The sequence below is a fragment of the Fulmarus glacialis genome, unplaced genomic scaffold (genome assembly GCF_000690835.1).
Source record: "Fulmarus glacialis isolate BGI_N327 unplaced genomic scaffold, ASM69083v1 scaffold6836, whole genome shotgun sequence".
In the NCBI taxonomy this organism is placed as follows: Eukaryota; Metazoa; Chordata; class Aves; order Procellariiformes; family Procellariidae; genus Fulmarus; species Fulmarus glacialis.
In genome coordinates this window covers 3,965-28,771 of record NW_009218651.1, presented here as the reverse complement: position 1 = coordinate 28,771, position 24,807 = coordinate 3,965, and the positions used below count along the sequence as shown (strand labels likewise).

Genomic DNA, 24,807 nt, shown 5'->3' with positions numbered 1-24,807 from the left:
TGTCTCCCATCTAATATCTCATGCAAATCAGAGGTCCCTACTAACCGGTGGGTTTATTACAGAGTGTTTAAACTGTCATAGGGCTTAGAACTGTCCTATTCACTGGTCTGCTAAAGTAACAAAGATCGATTTTACTGTTCATTCTTCTCTCCTTCAGGGCCGTTATGTGTCATAAGGCTAGCTTCACAGTCAGCAGGTGGCTGGCATGTTCAAAGTGCTCTAGAAATTGCCTCTCCTTTTGGAGGGGTTTCACAGGCATTTTTGCTCTCTGTTTTCTGAGACAGGGAAAGCGGAGAGTTAAGGCTTGAGGTATTTGTTAGCTGGCTTCCATCTCATGTCACTCATGATGTAATCTTTGCATGCAGCACTCGGGGGCTCTTTGTAACAGTCACGTACTAAGTTAAAGGGGGATATACTTTCCTGCTGCTAAAGAAGGAAGTCTATGTCCCAGTGATCCCAGCAAGAATCTTGGGAGACAGGGAGCTCAGTACATGAGTCCCTTCGTACTTTTGAAATCTCCACTGTTCCACAACCCAACACAAACTTGCAATTAAAATTGAGCGTGCACTGTCACAATCTCAGCATATGAATACTTTTATACTTCTTAAAAATTGTGATTTTAAGGAGGAGATGTACTTTTCTTTCCCTTCAATTGATGTGTAAAGGCTTTTGAGACCAGTGGGTAACTTAGAGCACAACACTGATTATACTATCTGTCTTTGCAGGTGCTATCTGAATCTTCTTCCAAATCAGGAGGTTATCGCCTCTTCAGCACTTATTCCAGGCAGTCTTCTGAGATGAAGCAAAGTGGCTTAGGTACTGTACTTGACCTGTAACCAGCCTGCTCACCTGTACCTCTGTATTTCTCTGGGCATCTGTCTGTCTCGCCACATATACATCTGGCTTAAGTTCCTTGTATGTCTCTCTGTGTGTATTATGTCTTCTTTTAGTGTTACTGTTTAGACCACTGTAGAGACTATCTTATTGTATTTCCTTTTGTGTATGATCTTCTCCTTCAGCTTCTAGCAACAGAAGATGCACTTTTCATCCTTTATAGTATGGGAGCAACAGAGTAAGCGCGTATTTGCAGGTTGGCCTTCTGGTTCCATGTTGTCATCATTCGTTATACCATTTCTGAACTTAGTAGGAAGAGATGATTTTACGTGAGAACTAGCGTGCTTTCTGTTCTGCAAAAGAGTAGTTCACATGCAAAGCTGCTCTTCCTGTAAGACTATTATATTTCTACCTTTGCTTCATAAAGATCTCTTATATGGAACAGATCTGTCATCTGCAATGGTGTTTGACAGCTCTCTAATTGAGCTGGAATCCCTGGTTAGCCATTCTTTGCATGGTAGCCAGCGGAAGAGAATATTTTGGGGCACTTGGTGTTCTCTGCCTGTTCTTGAGAGTACCATTCCCTGTCATCCTAACCTAAACTATGTCTTAATAGTTTAAATTCTTCCTGAAATATTTTTGCTAAAGAAGATCTATTTGGAAACTGAAAAGCTATCTTTGCTGTCATGAGGTTCAAAGATAGCTGTGAAACCTAGATATTGCAGATGACTAATAAGCACCAGGAGGCGGAAATGCCCAAGTTATGCCCACTTTCTTTTTCTTTAAAACCATTTTGTATTATGGCATGGCCATAGACTTGCAGCAGTTCTGACTCATCAGGTCTTTACTCTGTTATGTGGACATCCTGCAGCCAAGAAATTTCTGAAAGGCCTGATCATTTCTTTGTCACTTTTGAATGAGCTGCTTCTTTGGAAGCTAATTCTTACCAAGTAAAGGGAATTTTCTTCAGAGTGGTTAGGAAGTATCCCTGGAGTCTGCCAGCTATGCTCCCAGACAGTTGGAAAAATGTAAGAAGGAATGGCTGGTGCATATTATTTTCATAAAGGCACAATAGCCTTGGCCATAGTGGATTTTGAATGTGCTATTTCATGTGGTGCATCTACTTACTTCTGCTTTTCACAGACCACCTGCAGGATTAAGTAAGCTGTAATAGACTACCTTGCTTAGGCTTGAAGAAACCTGGGGTTATTCTGTGAATCCATGTGAATCAATATGAGAATTTCTGAGATGGCACACAGTCAAGGAAGCGCATCTGCTTGGAGAATTACTGAGTACATCAAATGCTACATGCAAACTACCTTTACTGTTTAGATGTCTGAATACCAGAAGGCATGTGCTCTGGAAAGCAGATATTACAGCCTTTTCCAGGTTTCTGAGGAATGTCTGTTCTGGCAATAGAGAAGACTACTACTCTGCTGGACCCTTGTACAGTACTACTTTTCTGTGACAACAAAATCTGAAATGTGATCCCAGCAGGTTTAATTTCAGGTTCTTGTCTGACTTGCCTTGCTGGGAAGCCTTTGCTGACTGTGAAGCTCTGCAGAGACAAAACATTGAGTAGGAATTGATAGACCTGATCTGTGACAGTAAACCTCTAGCTGGATACTCAGCCCAGCCATCATTCTTCTCTTCATAGAGTCTTGCAGCTGCAGGCACAAAAGGATTGAGCAGGAGAGACCTGTGGTGCAACACTAGCTTGCACAATCCCTGGTTATGAGAATGTCTGTGTTTCTGTGAATTTCTTTTAACCTGAGAACTGTTAAGAAGAATGATGCCTCTTTACCTGTAAAAGTCAAGCTCTTCAAGGAATCTTCCTGATTCCTTTCCTGTTTGTTTTGTAGAAATCTAATTTCTTCCTACTTTAGGATCTGAAATGTGCTCTCTCTGGGAGAAATAATATAGAACTCACAGGAGCTTGAACTTTGGCTTTAATACTTGTCTCAGCAGCTGTGCTATGAGGGGGTTCATTCAGATACTACCTGCTCTTTCTGAGCTTTTCTGAAATTGAGTCTATCTCATGTTGCCTGACCTTGTCAGTGGCTGGCTATCGTTATCTCTGAGAGAATGGGTTCTCTAGGAGGATGTCTGTTCAGGTATAACCTCATATATTTAGGCACGCAAGAATGGGGAGTAGGACAGAGCTCCTATAATAACCCTGCTGCCATACCTGCCAGAATTGTATCTTTACTGTAATTTAAAAAATGCCTTGAAATGTCTGTTTGGAAAAGGGGCTGGCTCAGCTTGCTTTGTCTATGCAAAGTGGTGCTTTGGAGTATGCCATGTTTTTCTGGGCAGGAGCAAGTGCATTATTGTGGATTGTCTGCAATAATGTGCATGCTTCTAGCTTGCGAAGCCTAGGGAAGTTTCAGTGCCTTTCTTTGCTTGCAAGAACACTTCAAAATGGGGTAAAATCAATTCTTGCTGTTTGAGCAATAAAGGTGGTGTATTGCTCATGGGCATGAATCTTTGTGCTTAGGGAAATAAGGCATGTCCATTTTTTTAAACATCTGAAACATGAATGTACATCTGAAAATTAAATACACAAAAAAGATCCAGCACATACAGTAATTTCTAGCAAATGTTGCTACATCTTAAATCCAAATGGCTAGTGTACCATTATGTTCTTTAGGATGCATGTGTGTGCGTGTGTGTTAACTTTGGCTACAGTGGTCTCCTAGAGTTCACTGTAGACAATTGCTGTTGTCCATAGAGTCATCTTTGTAAATTCTCTTCTGGCTTAAGGGTGCTAACAAAATGCTTCTGTCTGCTGTAGGATAGCAGAAACACTGGGGTATCCTTAGCTTAATGATTAGTGGTATGAGGTTGCTCAAGATAGAAAGTCGTAAAAATCTGTTCCATTTTTGTCTGCCAGTAAATGAGTCTGTTGGGTTTTTTGTTGTTGTTTGTTTGTTTTTAAGCCATGGAAGGACGATGAGGAGCATCATCCTGGCTGCTGCTTGACAAAATTTTGTTTGCATTCTGGCAGATTCCAGTTCATGTTGAGTCAGCACTGAGCTTCAATTTAAGGCATTAGGAGGAAATTTTCTAAGACTTGCGTGTCAGTCACCTTGCAGGCAAGAGTTCTTTGTCTATTTGTCGAAGGACACATATGTGCTAGTCTGTCCTGTGGAAAGCTACCAGCAGTGTCACAGTGGTGGCGTAGCTTAAGTTCAGTGCGTATGAGAACTCTTTCGGTCATCCCCCACTGGTCCCAGGAGCAGATATTGTCAGCTTAGACTGAGCTTACGTGCAAATAACTCAAAACTCAGGATCTGTGTGTCTTCTCCAAAGAAGCTCTTGCTAAAAAGGAGCTTTGCAGAGAAAGAGCTGGGGTCCTGAAGAGCAAGGAGTGGATGCGAGGCAGCAGTGTGTCCTTTCACCAAAGGCGGCCAATGGCATGTTTTGCTGGATTAGCAGGAGGACAGCCATCAGGCTGGGGGGTTTGGTTTTTTCCCTCTATTCGTCTCTTGTGAGACTGCGTTGCGTCTGAAATACTGGTGTCCTGTCCTGGGCTCCCTAGTGCAAGAAGAGTGTGGATGTAGTGGGTGTAAGCCCATTAAGGGGCAGTGGAGGTGGATGGGGCCTGAAGCACATGACCTGTGAGGAGAAGCTGAGAGAGCAGAGCTTGTTCAGATCAGAAGCTGTGGGGAGTGGAGACCTTAGTGCTGTTCAGCCACCTAAATGGGAGGTTACAGAGAAGACAGAGACAGACTGCCCTCCCAGGTGCATGGTGATAGGATGAGAACCAACACACGCAAGTTGCAGCATGGGAGATTCCAATTAGCTAGGAGGAAGAAATTTTTCACCATGAATGTGCCAGATATGGGAACAGGGGCCCAGAGAGGTTGTGAAATCTCCTTTCTTGGAGGTATTCAAAATTTGACTGGACAAACCCTAGCAAGCTGATCCGAGTTGGCCCTGCTGGGGCGTTGGGAAAGAAGCCTCCAAAGGTTCCTTCCAACCTGCCAACAGATCATGCTATGGTGCTGTATTTTAGAATCAAGAGCTGCTTGCAATATAGGCAGGATCTTTTTAACAGTAGTAGCAGTTGCACTGTTCCAGTTACATACTAATAGGCAGTATGTCACATTTTTTGCCTTGGCAGACAAGGTGGAACAAGATCAACCTGCTTGTTTCTGGAAGCCTTTTGTATGTGGGAGTAATGTTGTTTTTAGCAGTTGGTATTCTCAGTACAGAATGCAGCATGGTTTAGCAGAGAATTTGTAGCCAATCAGTGGCTATCAGTCTGGCCCATAATAAGGTTTTGTCTCATGCACAATTGCTTTCCTCAGTCAAAAGAATCCTGTTTCAAATGCCTGATGTTCCCTAAATATCACAAAGTCAAGTCACTCTGCAGAACACTGTGCCTTGGAGGAGCAAACACCAACAGTTGCCAAAGCCACCGGTATTACATTGCCCTCCTATGCATGAGACCGTCTTGTATGCCATATTCCTCACCATAGGGTAAGCAAAGTTCCGTGCTGTGTGCGCATCTGGTGCTTAGCAAGGGTAGTTCATGGAACAATTGGACCTACTCTGGAGTAGCAAGACATGACCAAGTGGATGTGAAATATCATCTGGGCAGCAGCTTGTGAAAGAAAGCTCTCTGGTCACATTGCTTTCCTTACTGCTTGACAGAGTGATTAATCCACATTTGCTGATCAACAGGTCAGGTAGTCCTTTCTTCTTCTTGGTGTCCTACAGAAAAAGGAGCTTTCCAAAGAGAAAGGGCAGAAGAGCAGAGGAATGAAGCCCTGTGACATGAACATCAGTGATTTGGCATCCTGGCTTTTCTGACATGAGTATGTAGATTTGCTGACTGCAAGGTGTCAAGGCATTTCTCCTAGGTCAGGGCAAGAAAGCCAAATGGAAATAAACCCCTGGACAGAGCTAGGAACTTTCCTCATGCTGAGTTTTGGGCTACCTGTTGTGCATTTGGCACTATTGAATTTAGAATGGGGAATACTGCCTCCCTGTGCTCCCTGGCATCGTTTTTTTTTTCCTGCGATTGCCTGCGAAATGGCAAGTTCATTCCTCATTCTTTGACTAACCCTGCTTTTCTGTAGTTGCATGCAGTGGAGATATAATACTAACACCTTCCATGCCTTTCCAGGGTCACAATGCACCGGCCTGTTTAGCACCACTGTGCTGGGAGGCTCCTCCAGTGCCCCCAACCTCCAGGACTACGCACGCAGCCATGGCAAAAAGTTTGCCAGCAGCCTGACATACAAAGACGGTATGTGTGTTCCCCGTGCAGCAGGTGGTTAATTTGCGGACTTTGGTGTCTCAGGGTGCTACTGAGGCAAAGACTTAGACTGCTAAGAAGAATGACAGTTGAATGTGTATATTCGCCGCATTTACAGTAATGCATTTTATCGTATCCCAAGAAATTGTGATCCTTGCTAGGACAAGACAGGAGCTGACATTGTGTGAGGAGGTTTATGCTGATGTATGGTATTGCTGGGGTCAGATTTTGGTCTGACATTTTAATACTACTTGCTGTTGTGGAGGAGGATTTATTGGTCTAGATATTAAATAGGTTTGTCCTGGTATGGAAATCCAGCACATCACATCATCTTGCTTACCTTGGTGATCTTGCTGATGCTAAATGAAGCTTTTGTGGAGACAGTAATCCTCACCCTACAGAGGATGGAGCCATCCCAAAGGCAGAATGATATGCTTGGGGGTGGATAAGATGGGTGCTAGAGTAAGGCCGGGCACGCAGAAGAGTCTGAGGTAGCTGTCAGAAAGCAAGTGTAATATGCCTGAAATGCTTGAGGTAAGTGGGATACTTAGATGAAATACTGCAAAAGGACTGGAAAGTCTTGTTGTACAGTTCTGCAGAAACTGCCTTAAAGTTCAGCAAGACAATCTGGTAAAATGTATTTGGGTCACTAGTATAAATGTTGCCCAATGCACATGGGTGAAGGGGTGTTGCCAGCTGCGGATTGATCTGCAGTGAGTACTAGTGCGTTATGCATTGAGAAGCAGAGAGTGCATTGCTACTTTCAAGGAAATTGGAGCACAAGGAAAGACCGAGGTACCCTGGAGGAGTTGGAGGGGTGTAATGCGCAAGTGCAAGTGTCTGTTGTGATCCTGATAAGAAAGGCACTCAGACTCTGTAAGTACTGATTAACATACCATTTGTTTTGAGCAGCATTGAACAAACCGCTCCATAGATAGGGTCTGCACAGCGTGCTCTGCCATAGTTGGAAATCCACCTAATGTTGCACAACTCAAGCCTCCCAGCATCTGAATGGATGTAAGGTTATCTATCCTCTCTTTTTCCTTTTTGTGTTAGTTCTAACAAATGGTATTTTAATCAATACCTCACAGAGTCTGAGTGCCTTTCTTATCGGGATCATAACGAACACTAGCACTGGTGGATTACAAGGTGGGGAGATGATTAAGGCAGTAATTTGGGGCCTTTGGGGAAAACAGGAGGTTGGTTCATTTGGATTTTTGTCCAGTTCTGAGGCAAGGAAAATGGCCTAACAAATCAGGGTGGAAAGATGCTATCCAATTCTCAGACCTATTGGAACCTCTTATATTGAGACTGTTATGTATACTGGCTTCTTGTGCTGCTTTTCACTGCGTAAGAGAAAACTGTGTTGCTTCTCACCTCTTCAGGGAGCTCCCTAGCACACAACAGTGTGAGTGGTAGAGACAGGGAGGGTGAACTGGGGGGGGGTTTAAACCCTGCTGTACCAGTCTGAGCTGCTCAAGGCAGCAAGCGCTGGCTACTCATAGGTCCCAGAATAAGTTCATGGTGTTTGGCACAAGATGGGGGTGTGAATACCAGGAGAGCTGCTGAAAAAGCCAGAGAGGGTTTTCTGGCTGCTTTTCTTCCATATCTCTGCAAGCAGCGTGAATCCAAGGCAGCACTAATTCTCAGGGAAGAGTATCAAAGACTGCTTGCTCTGTACCAAGCTGGAAACAGAACAGATTCTGCTCAGTCCCAGTGCTGTGCTGCCTTTCTCTGTGTAGTAGGAGCGTGCCTGCAACTGGCTACTCGCATTCAAGGTCCAGAGCAGAGTCTTGCTGCATGAGCCTAAATTCAGTGACAAGGTCTCTGCATGCTGAGACACAGTTGTACTCTCAAGTATTTAAAAGGCAGACTTATTTAACTAGTGTGTGACTAACACAACCCAGAATTACTCATCTTGATGTTACACTTCTTTTTTCATGTTTCTTAGTGTGCTATGGCACTCCATGATACCAGCGCCTTGCTGCAATAAGAGCGATTGTGAGGAAGAAGTGGGGGGCTTGGAAAAACAAGTAGAAGGCAGAAGGGTGTTTAGCTTCTGGGGAAGGTAGTTTGGAATGTGAAATAAGCCCTTGAGCTGCAAGTTCCTGCTTAAATGAGCACCAATGAAATGCTGAACAATGGCATTTAAACCAAACATCACTAGAGCTGAATACAGTGAGTGACACAGCAGCTACCGCAGATTCTTGGAGTACATTTGTATCAAGGCCTTTTTCACAGTCATCAGGTTAATAATGTTTAAAAATCTTCAGATTCTGGAGCACATCTTTGCATGAACTCTTTGACATTTTTTCATGGCTGTGATGCTTCAAGGTGTGGTGCATGGCTTAAAGCACTTCATCAAAGACTTGCTCAAGTGAAGTTAAAATGGCCCTTATTTCTGAAGTCTTTTTTGCTTGGGGCTGGGAGACGACTGAGGAACACTTCAGTGGAAAGTTGTCTCCCAGCCTCAGGTTGAGGAAGGGTCCACTAATGGTTGTGATTTGAAATTGACTTGTCTGCAGCCAGGGATCCAGTAAGCTATGTTGCAGTACCATTTAAATTGATGTGCTGTAAAGGCAAGGGGGAGATGTGGGGTGGAATGGAGATGGTTACCAGCTGGCTGACTGCAGCTCCAGGACATGGACACTTCAAGGGATTGCATGCGTAGGGAAGATTGTCATGCTCTATTTGTTGAGTTTAAAGAAAGAAAAACAATTTTTAGGGCTGTTATGCTGGCGAGGGAAATTGCAGCAAGTTTGAGAGTTGGTTTAAATATATTATTTGGCCAAGTCAGTGGATGTAGCTAGAGAAGCACAATGGGGGTGTGGAGCATAAAATGATATGTGTACCTCTAACTTTGGTGTAGAGGGATAGGCGTACAGACCCTATTGACTAGGTAGAACGAACACTTGAAATGTGAAAGAGAAATAAAAACATTCTCTAATATTTCCTAAGAGTTCCTAAATAGCAGCAAAAGATATGATTGGCTGGGGTCTCACATCGAATCCTACATACAGATGGTCTGATCTAGGCCATTCTTTCCCATGATAGCTGAGGAATTTCCATAGTGGGAATAAATTGAAGTTTTCAACCTTTTTTTTTTTTTTTCTTGGTGCATATGGAGAGTAATCCAAGTCTTTTAAAGCTCATCTGTTGGCACCCCATTAGATGCATAGAATCTATCCTTTCACTGTCTTTCCAATGTGCGATTTCTATGGGAGAGCTTGGCCTGGCCTGGGACATGGCCGGGAGAAGCCTGAGGACCACTCTGACAGGTGTATCCCAAATCTTCTGTGCTGAAATGCTTTGAGTGACGGAACTGTAGAGGCATGTCTTCATGGGTCTTCTGTTTGTTCCCTAATTAGTTAGTTGATTTAGCTTTAAACTCATAAATAGCTCTGTTTTGCTTGCATTAAGAGGATATTTTGAGTTGCACTTACCTGTGCCAGGGCTCTTCAGTTCCTCTGCAGAATGGTTGTTGTTTTCCTTCGGCAGAGGTGCATCCTGAGAACTAGCCTCCTGTGGTGCGGCTGCTTGCTTGGCCATGTGCTCCGGTGGCTGTGAGCATGGCCTAACTGCATCTTGCACTGGACTGAGCCCGGGTTGCTCTCGGGATGGCTGGAAGTGTGGTGGGAAGGTATGAGATGCTGTCTGTGACTGAGAGAGTGTGGCTGAGGTCTTTATAGTATCAGGGGAGACCCTGGCAGGGCAGTGCAAGGGAAGAGGGGAGCTGGCAGAGTGCGAGGAAGCCAAGAGGTTCAGTCAGACCCGCAGGTAGAGAGTGCCCAGGGTGCTACAGCGGTGCCAACGGGAGCATGTGTTAGGGGGGTCAAGAAGAAGGTGAACCTGAAAGGGTAGTTGCAAGCATATGAAGGTCAGGGGATCCTTAGAAGCAGGCTGTTAACTGAGATGATCTGTTTTTATTTCCTCAGAGCTCTTGTCTATGCCAGCCGTAAAACGATTTTCTGTGTCGTTTGCAAAGCATCCGACTAATGGTACGTTTGCTTCCTTGATTTGACGTTCCCTCACACTTCTAACCCCATGCTCACATTCAGTTCTCTCTGCACATATTCTCTCAGCCTTCTTGTGGTTTTTTTGTGTCTGTGTATCTGGTGTCCAAACATGCTTCACCTTCCCCCATTGTCTCATTGTGACTAACTTGTTCATTCATCCTCTGTTACTGCTCAGTGGTTCCTCTGCTGTCCCCCAAGGCTTTTGTGTCCCAGGTGAAAAAGCAAGAGCAGTGGCTCTGTGAAAGGACTCCTAAAGCAGCCTTTAATTCCATTGCTGACATTAAGGCCTTTCACGCTCCCTTTTCGGGGGGTGGGGGTTGGGGGGAGAATACCATTGGATTTGGGGCGGGGCAGATATCCACTCCATATTCTATAAGAGCATCAGCAGCTTAGGTCCTCAGATTCTACAATGCAGATTTGCAGGACCAAAACAAGGATAGCCTGAGGCTACCTGTGTGTCACCTGGAAGAGCACAGTCCACGGTGGGAGAGAAGGAGGTGCTAACAACATTCCCTCTGCGCATGATATTCCTCAGCACAGTAATTTCAGGAGTACTGGTAACCTCATGGCTTCCTATTTGCAAACTTGTTAGGGTGGTCCCTTGGTTACTCCAAGCACGGTGGTGTTGGTGGGAGTAGGCTCACCTTTCCTGCAGACGTTATCCTGGGAATGGTGTCTCTCCAGAACTTTCACTCATCTGCCGTTGGTGGACAATGCTGGCTTGGGCCTGTCGCCTTCCTGAGGTAGGAGGGGATCAGCAGCATGCCACCCAGGGTGATGTAACCTGCTTCACTCCTGTTATGCTAGTAGCTATAAAAAGGATTGGTAAAGAAGGATGTCTGACAGTGCTTCTGTTGACTCACTATCTCTGCTTCATATTGCTACTAACCTAACACCTGAACTGTGAGTCTTTTGAGTTAAAGACCATTAGCTCTGTGGTAGCAGATGCCTTGAACTAGTGTTTATTATCCAAGTCTTGCACAGAAACTTTTGAAAAGGTTTGTTTCACAGCACCACTCCTACCTCATGGCTCCTGCTGTTGAGACAAGTTAGAACCAAAGCAGATCACTGAAAGATATCAGGTTAAATATTTCTGTCTTATGTGATCAAGGCTGCTTCTGCAATCTTGTTGCTTAGTAAATATGAAGAAATTGTGCTCTGCGTGATCTGGAAGATGAAAGAAGTTCAGAAGACTGTTACGAAGACCGAAGTTTTGGGAAAGATGAAAGGGGAAGGGGCAGCTAAATGTGGCTTTATTGTTTCAAATATCTGAAGAGAACCTACTTTCTGTGTTTGCTCGGTTTTGTTTTTCCCAGAGTGGCCAACTGCTCGATTTGTTTGTATGTCTGGATACCATCTGAGCTCACGTGGTGTATGTCAGCAGGATGTGTTGTTCCATCTTGCGAGCAAAGCTTGTACCAAGCACCAGTCTTTCCTAAGCCACACTGCAAAGCAACTGCCCCTGCCCCAAATACAATAAAGTGAAACTGGACATCAGGTTTTTCCCAAGAATCCAATGAATATTTCTTATGGCAAAGTGCTCCTTAATCAAGAAAACAAAGACAGAGGTCCAGCAGGTGTGAGCTTGAAGTTAGGCATATTTGGTGTAGGTTTGGCACTGGTTTTAGCAGGAAGGATGTTTAGCTGCATGAACCACTCACCTGAGGATGCAAAAGTTATTCACAGCTCTGAATCTGGATTTCGGTTCTGAAGAGATGCCTCTATGTGGTGAAATGGGATGGGTGAACCAGAGCAGTGGCCAAGCACAGCATCAGGCCAGATGCTTTATGCCCTGGTCTCGTGACCTTGGGAGCATGACATGAGTCCTGAGGCTGTGTACATGGAGGAGAAGACATGCCTGCATGTTAGGATCTTGTCTGCCATGGAAGGATATCACAGAAGATTGCACAGGGCTGTCCTGAGAGTCTAGAGAGGGGAGGTCAGCACTTCTGTGCCCCCTCTGTTCTTCCACACTCTAAGCACTATGCTCTCAGTCAAACCCTGCTGTCCCCCAGCGTCCCTTTCACAGCCTCCAGTCGTTTGATGCCAGGTCATTTGCTCTCTTCCATGTGCTGAAGTGGCTAGCTGCGTTTGGATGCAGGACTGGAACGCTCTGTTGGGCAGTCTGGATTTCTTGTCTCAGCTTGAGTGTGGGCCTGACCTTCTTATCTAGCCAAACCTGAACTGTATTGAACTTGGAATGTGTCCTAAAATTTACTCGCTTGTCAGACTTTCACTTGCAAAGATGAAACCTCGCTGCTCAGGGACTGCCCCTGTGCTGCAGCTGTGTTCGGCAAAGGCTGGGCCGGGTGGGAAGCTGGCCTGCTGCAGTGTGACTGGGGGTATGTAGATCTAAGGGTATTTCTGGCCTGTTCGCTGCGGGAGGGATTGGGCTTCACTGTGTGGTGTGGGTCTTTCCCACCCAGCGGCCCTGGTGCTGGCAGCTCCATCCCCAGATCTCCACAATTTCTCTATCCCCAGCTGCACCTGCCCCTCTCCTCTCACTCTCTATGGCCCCCTTTCCTCCAGATGTGTTTGAGCACCACCACGTTGCCCAGTTGCTGCGCCGTTTTTCCTCTGACTATGCCACGAGCCGGAACATCACCCTGGATGCCACTCTAGCCCATCACCTCCAGCAGTGCTCCTACCACCTGCGCCTCTTCAGGAGCTGGCTGATCTCAGGGCAGGATGACTTGGAGTTTCTTTACGGTACTGCACGCTGCAGCTGCCTCGGTCCCGTGCTCTTGTAGCTGAGCAGGGACCACTGTCTGCTTGAGAATGCAAAGTATGCTTTGCTTCTAAAAAAGGAAAGCATTTTCCTCACTGCATCCCTTAAATCTCTGGGCTGCTGCTGCAGCAAGCTGTGTGGCCTGTTGCACCCGGCAGTTTTGGAGCCTTAGGCAGTAGCCTTTCCACGTGGAGCCGGTGCTCTTCGTGTGGCTCTAACTGTGCTCTTTCCATCTTCGGCAATTGTTCCTTGCCTCCTTCCTTTAGCCAGGGTAAGCCCTTAAGCTTCCTTCAGGTTAGATGCTGAGCTCCTAGTGGTGTGATGCCCTGCTGACATGATACCCCTGTGGAGGTCTCAGTGGGGTGCCACGAGGTGTCCCATTATTAACAGAGGAACCAAAGTGAATAGTAAAAGTATGGGAAGAAAGAAGATTAAGGAGGCGCTGCAGCTGGTCACATGCAGAGCGAACTTGCTGTGGAAATTTTGGGGAAGCGAGTGCTTGTGGGATTGTGTTGTTTCTAGAGAGACCAAGTTAAGATAGGGTAGAAACTGAGCTTCTGTGTGGCTGCATTGCATGGCATCTGTTCTGCCTGTTAGGACCTTTGCAGCATGTCATGTCTCTGGTGGGAAGAGGTAGGCAATTTCAGTATTGAATCTAGATGTTATAGATCCAAGCTTGCTATGTTTCTCTGGTATTTGTCAGCCTCTGGCACAGATGGGAAGTCTGATGCATTGAGGTCTCAGTGCTTCTAAGACAAGCAGAAGGATTCCTCTCTGAGAGGGGCAGCTAGCTAGGGCTGGCTGCTAATGTTTACCTTGCACCATAAAACCTGCCTGGTGCACGTGGCTTGCTGAGCTGTGTGGTGTGATGCATGGACCTCCTTTTTGATCATACCCATAGGTGGAAGGGGCAGAGACAGTATAGCTTTTCGTGTAGTGAAGCAACAGGATCAAGTGTTTTCAGAGCCTGGAAAAGAGAATTTTTCTTACACAGTCTGTTTTTTCTTGATACGGCCCTTTCTGTCAAGTAGGCAATTTGGAGATGGCAGTTCCTTTTTATATATAATTAGGACAATCCTTGGTCTCCTAGCAACAAATACTAAAGAGGAGCAAAATTGCTTCAAGGGAAGAGATGCTGGAACACAGCAGAATGCTCCAAAGCTGAGCTTCCCCTGCTGTAGATCTCAGCCGTCTCCTGTGAGCTCCAGTAAGGAGAGGAAATGAACTCAGTGCTTTGGGCAGCAACACGCCAAATATTGCAGCACGGTGCTGGGTTGTGCAGCCTGCCCTAATGCAGCCAAACGTGTGAGTTACGTACCTCAGCGTAGCAGCCTTCCTGTGTGGAAATCGGATCTCTGCAATCAGTGAGTTCTTTCTTGCTGTTTTCTCAGTCTGTCATCAAGCCCACAGTTAATTAGCGTGTTTGGGGGGGTTCTTCTCAGAGCAGACGTTTCTCCAGTCTCTGTAGCTGACAGCCCAACTTCCCCCCCGTGTGAAAACTACATACTCCTATCCTCTCTTTCTTGGCTTTCAACCGTACTTCTATCCACACAAAGAAAACATGATTTAAAAGGTAGAATCAGTGAGTTAAAAGTATGCAGTTGGCATCCATAGTTGGAAAGATCAATGGTGGAGCCCTGAAGCAATCTATCTGGGAACCTGTGCTTATCTGTGTGGTCATAGCTGGGAAAAAGAAGAGTGTGAACTAAGTTCATGTTGGTAATGAATTACAGTGGTACTGAAGCCAAAGGTCAGCTGTGGAGAAACAGAGAATGACCCTGTGATAATGAGTGGGCAGTAAAACAGCAGGTGATGTTCAGTGTAAATAAATTTAAATGACAATGGGAAACAGCCCCAAATTCATATATAAAATGGTGGGCTCTGATCTGACCAGCACCACTTGGGACGATGTGGAAAAGGTAGAAATTTACAGTTTGGGAAAGATATTTGTGGTAGTGGTGAGAGTGGCCTGGAGAGGGGTGGTGGGGATCCACAGTTCAACGTCTGTTCCAGTACAATAGCTAGGAAGTTTCTAATGGAGTGAGTAGAGGCAGCTTCAGACAGAAGTGATTTTTTTCCACACAGAGTGAAACTCCTCACCACGGTACATTGGGTGTTAGGAGCTTAACTGAGTTCAAGGGGAGACTGTAGAACATGGAAGAGACACATCAGGTTCAGAGCAGTTCTGAGCCGCAGGTCACTGGAGTTTGGGGGACTGCTTGGGGGAAGAGTCACTACATGCTGTCTAGTCTCGTACCCCTTCATTCGTAGCCGCTTCTGGCACTGTGGGCAGAGAGGTGCTGAACTAGCATAGACCTTCAGGCTGACTGTACAGGCTTAAATTTAGAAAGGCTGGTTAGCAAAAATCCTAGTTCATGTACATATCGCGTATGCATATATAAACACATACAAATATACGTGTGGCATATTGGAGTTCTCCCAACAAAGTAAGGCTGGACTGACCAAGCATGTTGGAGAGGATCTTGCTGAGTGTACTTTCTTCCATGCCCTTCAGAATCTGTGCTGAGACTGGGCAAGTGCTTCTTTACTCCAGAAGAGCTGGCACACAGACCTTTGGCGTACAGACCTTTTGGGGATGTGCCAGGTGCCATTGGTCTGCCTCTTGCTTTCAGGATCTCCATTAGAAAGGAACAGGAACCCTCTCCACTCCTACATAGAGTTCACAACTGGAGAGCTGGGTAGTAACTCAGCAGCTTCTGCTAATGAAATTGTGTGTAGTAATGTTCAGAACTTTCAGGGAAAAATATAATATACAAAAAGGATTGCTTTGGACTAGAAAGACTTCTGACCTGAGTCTTCCTTGGCCTCTGTCTTTGTCTGTTGGTTGACAGCAGTTTGGCTGACAGCAGTTTCTACTTGCCAGCCTGCTGCAGCAGCAAGTATGTTCTCTCTTTTAACGAGTCCACTCTGCTAGTAGAGAAGCTTGTTGTATTTGGGACCTCAGCTCAATCTTAGTAAAGCTGAGGAACATGCCATTTGGACTGCTTGAAGACTGCTCCTTGTCGTGCCCACTAGCCAGGAAGTCTGCTGGCTCCCAGGTAATCTGCTGAATTACCAGCTCTGAGGGATAATCACACCAACACTGATTTCATCCCGGGGGGTGCGTGTGTTCCCTATAAACTCAACTTTCCAAACTCATATTACACAGTAAGCTTTCTTCTTGTCTCTCTGGAACATACATAGAATTTAGGAAACTTTGTGTTACCTTGATTCAAATTAGATGCTTCCTCTTAATGAAATGGTATTGATTTCCTCTTGAGGGTTTAGACTAGGACATCTCCTGCAATCAAGAAGATGCAAATGAATTCAAGGTCTTGTTTTCTCCCGTGTTCTTCCCTTTTCCCAATATAAAAATCTGCTTATTTTAGTTCTGCTGCTAACACCTTTGGTTGAATTTTCTTTCAGACCTCAGGGTGACTGAAGGAGAGAGAGCTAAATGGATGAAAGTACCCATTACATCTGCAGTGAAAGAGCGGTAGGGTAACACAGCATATAGGGTTTGCTCAGAGATCTGTAATGTATTTGCTTGGCGTTCAAGCCATGTAATCATAAAGCAGGTGTTGGCTATTTCAGAATTCATCGTTGTGTAGTCTGGGTAAAAAGGTGGCGCTTCTTGACTCTTTCTTTGAGGTCATCTGCTAAGAGGTAGCTGTTCACAAGAGTTGTATCTGTGTGTTCCTACTGACTGCTGGAGTCTCCTAGAAATCTGGGATTCTCTGGTTTAGATGGAAGATGTGAGACAGGTGCAGGTCTCCATTTGCTTTATATGGTATAGTGTGCTAGATGATCTCTGCAAAAGGGTCCTTATACCGAAATCACCTTCTTAGTACTCTTATGAAGTGTTGTGTGTTGGTACTAGGCAGCTCTGGAACAGTCTTACTCTAAGGGGAGAGTCACTCCCTCCTTGAACATCTGGAAGACTTCTTCATAAACCGTGATTACAACGAGTAGACTGTCTGACAGTGTGCAGTAAAGTGTGCACGTGCCAAGAACGTGAAGCTCCAGGGAGAAGAGCTCAAACTGGAACATAGTTAACTCAGCTGTAACGTGGGTGGGCCTTCAGCTTTGGCATCAGCGTAAGCCTGGGAGAGTCAAAACAGGACTTGTAATCCTCTAGCTGGATTGTACCTCTGGTGCTCTCACCTGCAGAATGGCTTTTCAGGCAGTACCTTTCTCTCTGCTGCTGAGTCAGGATGCTGCTGCATTATTGATTCAGACTGGAGATTCCCCCATAGCTGCTCCCCCACATCACACGCAGTCTCCTTGGACATCCAAAATAATACATACTCAGCAGACTCCTCTGGCTTGCATATCTTAAGGTTTTTCCCATAACCAAATCTTATTTTCTTTACTCTAACAGATGGTTTCTTCCTATTTTACTGAACAAAAATTTTGGAGACACAACCATGCCGTAGTCCTTGCCTGGAGAAGATTACAGTTGATGTTGGGATTAATTTTTAGCTACTCTGGTCTGCAGACCCCCGCCACGTGCCTCTCCCTGCAGGGCAGGCCTCACTGTGGAGGAAGAAGATTGCCCTCTGCACCCATAATGCAGCTAGTGTAGTCAAACCTGAATGAAATGAAAAATGAAACTCGTTCCTTTGTGGGCTGCTATTTGACTCCGGTACAAAATGAATGGAATTCTGTATAATTTCTTGTGCCGTTGTCCGCATTGCAGACTCCTGCCCTGCAGGCCCCAGGAAAAGAGTTTCAGGAAGCATCAGCAGTAGCCGAGCGTTCAGCACTGGGTGACTGTCAGGCTGGAAAGGTTCCTGTGGTTTGCACTTACGCGTTATTTTTGTTTCCCCTTTCCCCAAGATGTCGGTTCTTTGCTAAATGTCTGTCGTGCAGCAGTGGTCAGAGCCTTCGCTGGGGACTCTGGCTGCTGCTGCGATACACGTAATGATTATAGTCTGTAGCGGTAACTTCTGCTTTGGCTCTACTGTGGTGGCATGGAACTGCTGTTGTTGGCCTCCCCACAGCAGCTAAGCAGGTCAAGGGAGGTGTGCAGGGAAGTGGGCTGCCACATACAAATGAGATGGATTCCTTGAAAATAGTAGTGCTTTACCTTGAGAGGGGAAGCTTTTGCCTTTTTCTCTACTTGCTTCAGACCAGTTAAGTGACATAGTGCTGAGCAGAGCTGTGCGAGCAGGCATTTGGCACTTCGGGGATATAGGTATATCATTTCACATCAGTAGCGTCGTCAGTGTTCCATGTTTCCTTTAATGCTGGACCTTTCATTTCCTCTTTTTATTAGAGGAGTGCCCAAGCACTCAGATCCTTATCAGTGCCTCCAGTATATCTTGTAACTATGTTGCTTTGCCCTATGTTATATTCAAACTTCTTCCCTTTTTCCTTGGAGACCCCAATAGCTGAGCCAACTTTGGCTCCTCTTGAACTAGATTCTGTTGTGAAATGACATTAGCCTCATGCTATGCTGCTCCACAACCATCTCCACGTAGCTGTTTAAGTCTTGCCCTCACCCTTTTCCTTTAGCTCTGTCTCCCAGAAAATAATGAACAGATACTCTTCCTTATTCAGCACTTCCACTCTAAGGACTTCTCAGAAAGGGACAGAAGAGTATGGTATTCTTCCAGTGTCTTGCATTCCTTTGTCCTAGCCAAGGATTTGTTATCCTTCATGTCTTGAATTGATGTTTGTAGGCCCCTTGTAGCATAGGTAAGGTCTCTGGACTGCCTGGAGGGTTTTATCTCCAGTAGCTGGTATGGCAGTGAATGTCTCTGCAGCACTGCAAACTGGTGATGATTTGGTCTGCAGCCTCCTCATATTGCGTGTGGATTCACTCTGAATACCATCTGCTGGCTCATGCTCCTTGCCTCTGGCAGAACTGGGTTAGGTGAGCAGATTGGAGCAGAGACTGTCCTGGAGGTGGTTGGAACAATGACTACACTTAGCAGATAATCCAGGTGCTCTAGGTCTTCTCCTTAGGTGCTGTCAAGCTGCAGGGATCAATTTTAGCCTGCCAGTGTGCTGGGCAGCAATCCTGACACAGTAGTGCATCAAGAGCTGTTGTACTTTTTGCATTTCAAAGTAATTTTCCTTGTCTGTAGGAACAAACCCAACTCCTTCCCAGGGTCTTTTTGAGCTCCTCAGAAGAGTCACAGAATGGGAAGCCTAAGCTTAAGAAGTTCAGAGGCCTTTAAACTCAAGAGATGCAGAGCAGGAGGAGGCCTATTCCCATATGTCCAGAGACTCATTTGTTTCTTCCTTGCTCCTTGACAGTTTCAGGTTGGCTTGGTGCCACAAAACATTGCTAAGAAGCTTGGATGAAGAGGAACATGCTTTGGCATAATACTCTGCTGGCTTGAGTAGCAAAGAATTTATTGTGAATGGTTGTGATGCAGCTTAGCCCTGAGCAAGTGTCTGTTAAATGCTGAGATACCTATTTCTACTAATTCTGGGTTTGCTGGCTGTGAAGTCTTATTAAGGGGACAAATAATTCAACTGTTGCCCAGTCCTTCCTTGGGATGTACATCTGTCAGGTGTACACTGGAGGGTCTGCTGTGAGAGAGGGAGGTTCTGCTGCTCCCTGCATTTGTACCAGTGTGCACTACCTCGCTGATGGGGAGAGGGTGGACTGTGTCCCAGGCTGGGGTGTCAATAGTGGTGGGAGTCCTTTCATGGAAATTCTGTTGACTTCATTCAAATTCTGTTTAGCGCCTGTGAAGTGTGGGGCACTGTGCCAAGTTCTCCATCATAACCATATATTTTAGTAAAAGGGTCACAGGCTTTGCAGCAAAGACTGCTGCTGCTAGATACATTTCCTCCTCTTCCCCCTCCTTCTGCGTGTGCCTGGACGCTTGCTTTCAGGTCTGTTATTGCATGTGATTGCCTAGTGGCGATTTTCTTGGCCTAGAAGAGGTGACCTTAGGCCTGAGTGTGCCTGTTGTTTGATTCCCAGACTGCCCAGCTCCTTCAGCCATGAGTGGTCCTGCATGGATTTAGGTTGCTGTTTGCTCTATTCATTTTCTGATTGGGTTTCTTTCCAGGTTTTGAAGGCTGTTCCATGGTTCCCACCATTTATCCTCTGGAGACACTGCACAACTCCCTCTCTTTGCGACAGGTCAACGAGTTCCTGACGGCTGTGTGCAGGAGTTGCAGCGAATCGCATGTCCAGTCTACCGCAGGTACTGGTGAGGTGGGCTCGTCTCTGGGTAAGCCAGAATAGAGTTGAGGCAAGGAGACTTTTTGGTCTTTTATGTTATCGGGACAGATCAGCCTGACAGGACTGGGAATAAGTGCAGTCTCTGAAACCTGTTCCAGGGTGTTCTAGCCCAGGATTGAGCTATGGGATCCAGCTCAGAGCCATCCTAGGCCACTTACTTGAGAGACAAGTAATCAGTCAGGTTTGTCTGTGGCTGATAAGTACAGTGACATGGATACGAATTCCAGCTTGCGAAGTCTTAGCCTCAGATTCCCAGGAGCTCAGGGACAGGCATGGCTCTGAATTTGCACTGTTCTTGAGCTCTTCCCAGTGTGCCTGCTTGTGGCTGCTGGGCTATGAGCCATTCCTTTATGTCTGTCTGAATATTACTATTACTAATCTGTGTATTTTTTTTCTTGAAGCTTTGTTTGATTCAATGATTGGAAGCCAGATACCAGGAGACCCCTTTATGTCTCAGCGAATCCTGTCATCATCCTCTTTGCCATTGCGCCAGCGTTCGGATAAGCCCCCCTGGTGTGAGTGTGCTCCCTTCTTGATCAGGGGTGAATGTCACAGCGAGGGAGGGAAGTAAAGGGTGTCAAATGGTGGACTGGTGCTCAGGGTTTCTATGCTCTGCCCTTGAAGGAACAGAAACAGAAAGGCAAAATAGGTAAAAGGGAAAGTAGTCATATACCCTGTTCAAAAGCTTCCAAAGAAAGATGCAAAAAGAGACTCTCTGTAGTATTGTGTATCCCGGGGACATCTACTGTTGGATGGATGCTGTATCTCCAGACATCCTCTGCTTTGTACACTAGGACATGGAGGGCCTGAATGCACTTCATTTTCATCTCAAGTTTTGTGATTCTCCATGACACATGGCCAACTCAGTGCTGGCATGTGGAAATGCCTTCCCTTCCTAACCGGCCACATACATGCCTCACTCAGAGCTCCGTAAAGGACAGCCGACTGCTTAGTTCTTCACTTGCAGGCTTTTCTGCAGCTCCTGGGCCTCTCTTGTCACAGTTTCTGCAGAGCTGGTGACTGTTAGTTAGTGCCCTTTGCAGATCTGACTGGCACTCGAAGGGGAAAAGGTTAGCCAACAGTTGCACAGAAAGTGCCTTAATAACGCAAGTCAAGGTTGCCATTGAAAGAGCAGTCCTACTCTTCTCCTGGCTGTACACTCCTTGTGCCAGGAGTAGTGTGCGTTTGTGTAAGCAGCAAGGTCAGGGAACTGATCTGACTGAAAACAGTTGTTTAATCTTCCTCCCTTTATTGGATTAGATATAATCTAGATCTGTTCTCTAGTTTTGCTTATTGTACAATACAAGGCAAGAATAAGCATTAGTGGAGAAGCAGTATTTCTTCTTCCAGTGGTGACTCTAGCTCAACATCCAGGGATTGTGGGTGTCAGGAACCAAGAGGAGCAAAGTTGAAGGTGAGAGTGTTCTGTAATAATGAGGGAATGAAAGAAACTGCTTTTCAGCTCAAAGCCCAACATCACATTTCATATTTTGCTCTATAATGACAACAGAATCCACTCTTGGCTATATGCCAACATAGCACTGTATGACACGTCGGAAGTGGTGTTTGTGCTTGGGTTTTCATCAGCTGAGCCGCCAGAAACACAGCTAAGAGCAGCTGCAAGCCCCTGCCAGGTTGCATGGCATGTAGACGACCCTCACCCGTTGGTTGTAGAACTGTGGGACTGTGACAGCTTGGGTCTGCCCAGGCCTTGGGCTGGGGAAACATCAGCTAAATGTTCAAGATTTTTCTTCCTCTTTGCAGACAGCAGTGGCCCCTCCAGTACTGTCTCCAGTGCGGGCCCATCGTCCCCAACCTCTGTGGACAACTGCGCTCGTTTCAGCTTCACTGAGAAACTTTCCATCAGTCCCCCCAAAAGCGAGGAGCAGCTGACTAGCCAGTCCCCTGAGCAAGGAGAGAGGCAGCCTCCAGGCAGAGGGCTTGACATAGAGGCGGGGATGTCTGGGTTGTCGGTGGCGGAGCCAAGTGTCCCAGAGACCCTGACCTGGAATAAGGGCCCAGAGCCAGGCAGGGTCCTGGAGCTGTGCGACAAGGAGCTGGCAGAGGAGGACTCTAACCCAGAGGAGAAGAGCATGGTGGAGCTGGATGAAGAAGAATCAGCTGGGGAAATGTTAGACTCAAGTAACACAGGGAACCCAAAGTGTGGTGCAGGATCTGATACAAGGCTGGCTGGGGAGAGAGTGAAGCCAGGTGAGGGGTATACAGGGGGAATGACTGGCCTGGATGAGTCAGGGCTGTTCAAGGAGATCTCGGTGCCCTGTAAAGAGGAGTTGCTGGGAGAGGTGTTGGACCCAGAGCATGTGGGCGAGGAGCTGCTGGGGGACAGCGCTCTGCCAGGCCAGCTTCTGTCTGGTCACCCGTGCCAGGTGCAGCCACTGCCTCCTGAGAAAAACATGGAGGAGCTGCAGCCGCTGTGTCGGGAGGATCAGCAGAATTAGAGGCTCACTGGACAGCACACCGCAAGCACTTCTAGCCTGGAGGCAGCCCAGCTTCCTGCACAGCACCTCATGCAGCTGGCTGTCCACAGCACAAGCCATGTCCCAAGGCCACAGGACTCTGGGGTGTGGAAGAGTCTGCTCTGCTCCTCCACAAGCCAGTTCTTCGCCATTCGGCAGGAGACAATGTCCCATCTGCCTTGAACAACAAATGCAGTCTTGGTACGGGCATAGTACCTCCATGGAGCAGGGACAGGGGGCTGCATTGGTGTCCCAAGGGCTGTATGCTCGCTGGGACAGTAGAGTTAGAGGATTGGTACAGCCAAGGCTTTTGGGGTGGTAAGTCCAAAGGGGACGGGTGCTCCCTTGAGATTTTTTGGCCCATAGCCTTCAGAGAAAGGCATTCTGGGCCCAAAGTAATCGGATCCATCACAACCTCCAACCTTCTCTCTGTTCCTTCCTTCTTCCTCTCTCAATTCCCACCACTGGCCACCAAAAACAGGTCCAGAGAGTCCGTGGCAGGAGACTAGGAGAAGCAGAAAGCATTCTGAATGAGTGTGGGAAGAAGAGTAATGGGGGGATCAGGTTCAAGACTGCCACTTGCAAGAAAATGTCTCTTTGGCATGGAATGTTTTCCTGCTGGGCTGGGGCAGGCAGGCAGGAGCCTGGAGATCCAGCCTGAGAGAGGTGGGCATGGAGGACACACACGGGTTTTTTTTTCTAGTCCCCAAGGGTCAGGCAGGGTACAGCTCTGAAGTCTTGGTGACAGAAATTAAAAGAAACTGCTATTTGAACAAATCAGGATTATTAGAAACCAGTAAGGAAAAATCTTTATTATATATAAAATCAAAAGTATTTAATACATATTTATGTAAATGACTTGTGAGCACAAGCCTGAGGGCAAGATTGACACGGGTGTCCCTGCCGCATCCTGAGTGCAGGCCAGGGCTGTGCCTCCTGCGCCTCCTGTATTTAAGAACAAGTCTGTGTGTTTCTCTGTAGCTAGGATCTGTGTTTTTGTGAAGCTGTACCCAAAGATCTCCGCGCTGTGTTGTGATGATGTGTATTCACAGTAAATCTATGCTGTGGCTCCGGCGTCTCTCTGTCTCTGATGCTGACTTGCGCAGCAGTGTGTGTGTGCCAGAGCTTGCAGGTGCCTGGGACAGCAAGCCCTGCTCCTTCTCTGCTGTCCTGGAAGAGGAACTGTGGCTGAAGTCACAACTGAAGTTAGTGCACAGACATGGGGTTTTGCTCGAGAAGGCCAGACACCTCTTTTTTCCTCCAGAGAAGAACTGGTCATACTGGGGAAGAGGTCCTGGCTTCCCAGGTCACAGGGCGGTTTGTGGTAGAATGAAGATGCTGGGGCAGCGTGTTCGGCTCCTTTCACTTGATCCACACCTTCTCGTCAGTTCCAAGCATGTCCTGGGTACTGTGCCCTCTTTCTCATGCCTGATAATCCCTAGCTGCCAGTTTGGGTATTTAAGAAAGGTCATGTTTACTTGCACTTGAAATGCAGCAGTCGTACAGCTGCCTTGAGTGCAGCACTGTGCTAGGCGGAAGCCCGGCCCCCCTCTTCCACAGGGCTGGGCCAGCCTGCTCTCGGGTGGATGTGTGCCGGGGTCTGGGAGAAGGGCCTGCCTCGTGCTGTAAGGCAGGCCTCTGGCTTCCATTGGCAACCCTGCATTAAAAACCTGGAAGAAGAGATACCCTGGCCGGTGCCCCTGCCCCGCGAGCTGGCTGCGGGAAGGCGGGAGGCAGAGCGCCACTAGATCCCGCTTGCGCCCCTCCAGCAATGCCTGCGCCCCTGATCCCGCCGTCCTGCCCACACCCTCCCAGGGTCGGTAGCACCGCTGCTCCAGCCGCAGGGTCCCTGCCGGACACAAGAGCTGCATCTCCTGCCAGGATTTGCATGTTTCTGTCTGGGGGAGGCAGCGCCCACCTCTGCACCCACGGAGCGGAGACTGGGGCCCAGGCCTGGGCAGGGTGGTTGCCATGATGGACCCGCTGCAAGCGGGTTGCCAGCATCACCCGCTGCTAGCTGTCATTGCTGAGTGGGGCACGGCTCCTTAGGTGGTGGCAGGAGCAGGTCACAGAGCAGGGTCTTGTGGGGTGAGGGCCTGGCTCTCAGGTGCTCACCCACACACAGCCGGGAGCTCGTCGCTTCTAGGGCCCTGGAGCCCGCTGGTGGGATGGCTTTACTGTCTACAAATGCCCGGCAGACCTCCTGCCTGTCTGCTCCCCATGCATTGCAAGAAAACAGCCAGGGGATGCTCTCAGTGCCAGCTGCCCTCCTCCCCCAC

At 47.1% G+C, this 24,807-nt stretch overlaps 1 protein-coding gene across 1 annotated transcript in view; it reads left to right on the top strand.

Moving 5' to 3' along the window:
* Positions 1-22,510, top strand: part of LOC104078450 (inositol hexakisphosphate and diphosphoinositol-pentakisphosphate kinase 2-like) — a 45,385-nt gene extending 22,875 nt beyond the window's left edge. The window contains exons 24-29 of the mRNA XM_009580096.1: positions 726-816; positions 5,969-6,091; positions 12,646-12,825; positions 19,876-20,013; positions 20,453-20,566; positions 21,816-22,510. Of these exons, the coding sequence (XP_009578391.1) occupies positions 726-816; positions 5,969-6,091; positions 12,646-12,825; positions 19,876-20,013; positions 20,453-20,566; positions 21,816-22,510 (1,341 nt within the window). The remainder of the gene's footprint in view (positions 1-725; positions 817-5,968; positions 6,092-12,645; positions 12,826-19,875; positions 20,014-20,452; positions 20,567-21,815) is intronic.
* Positions 22,511-24,807: the final 2,297 nt, after the last annotated feature.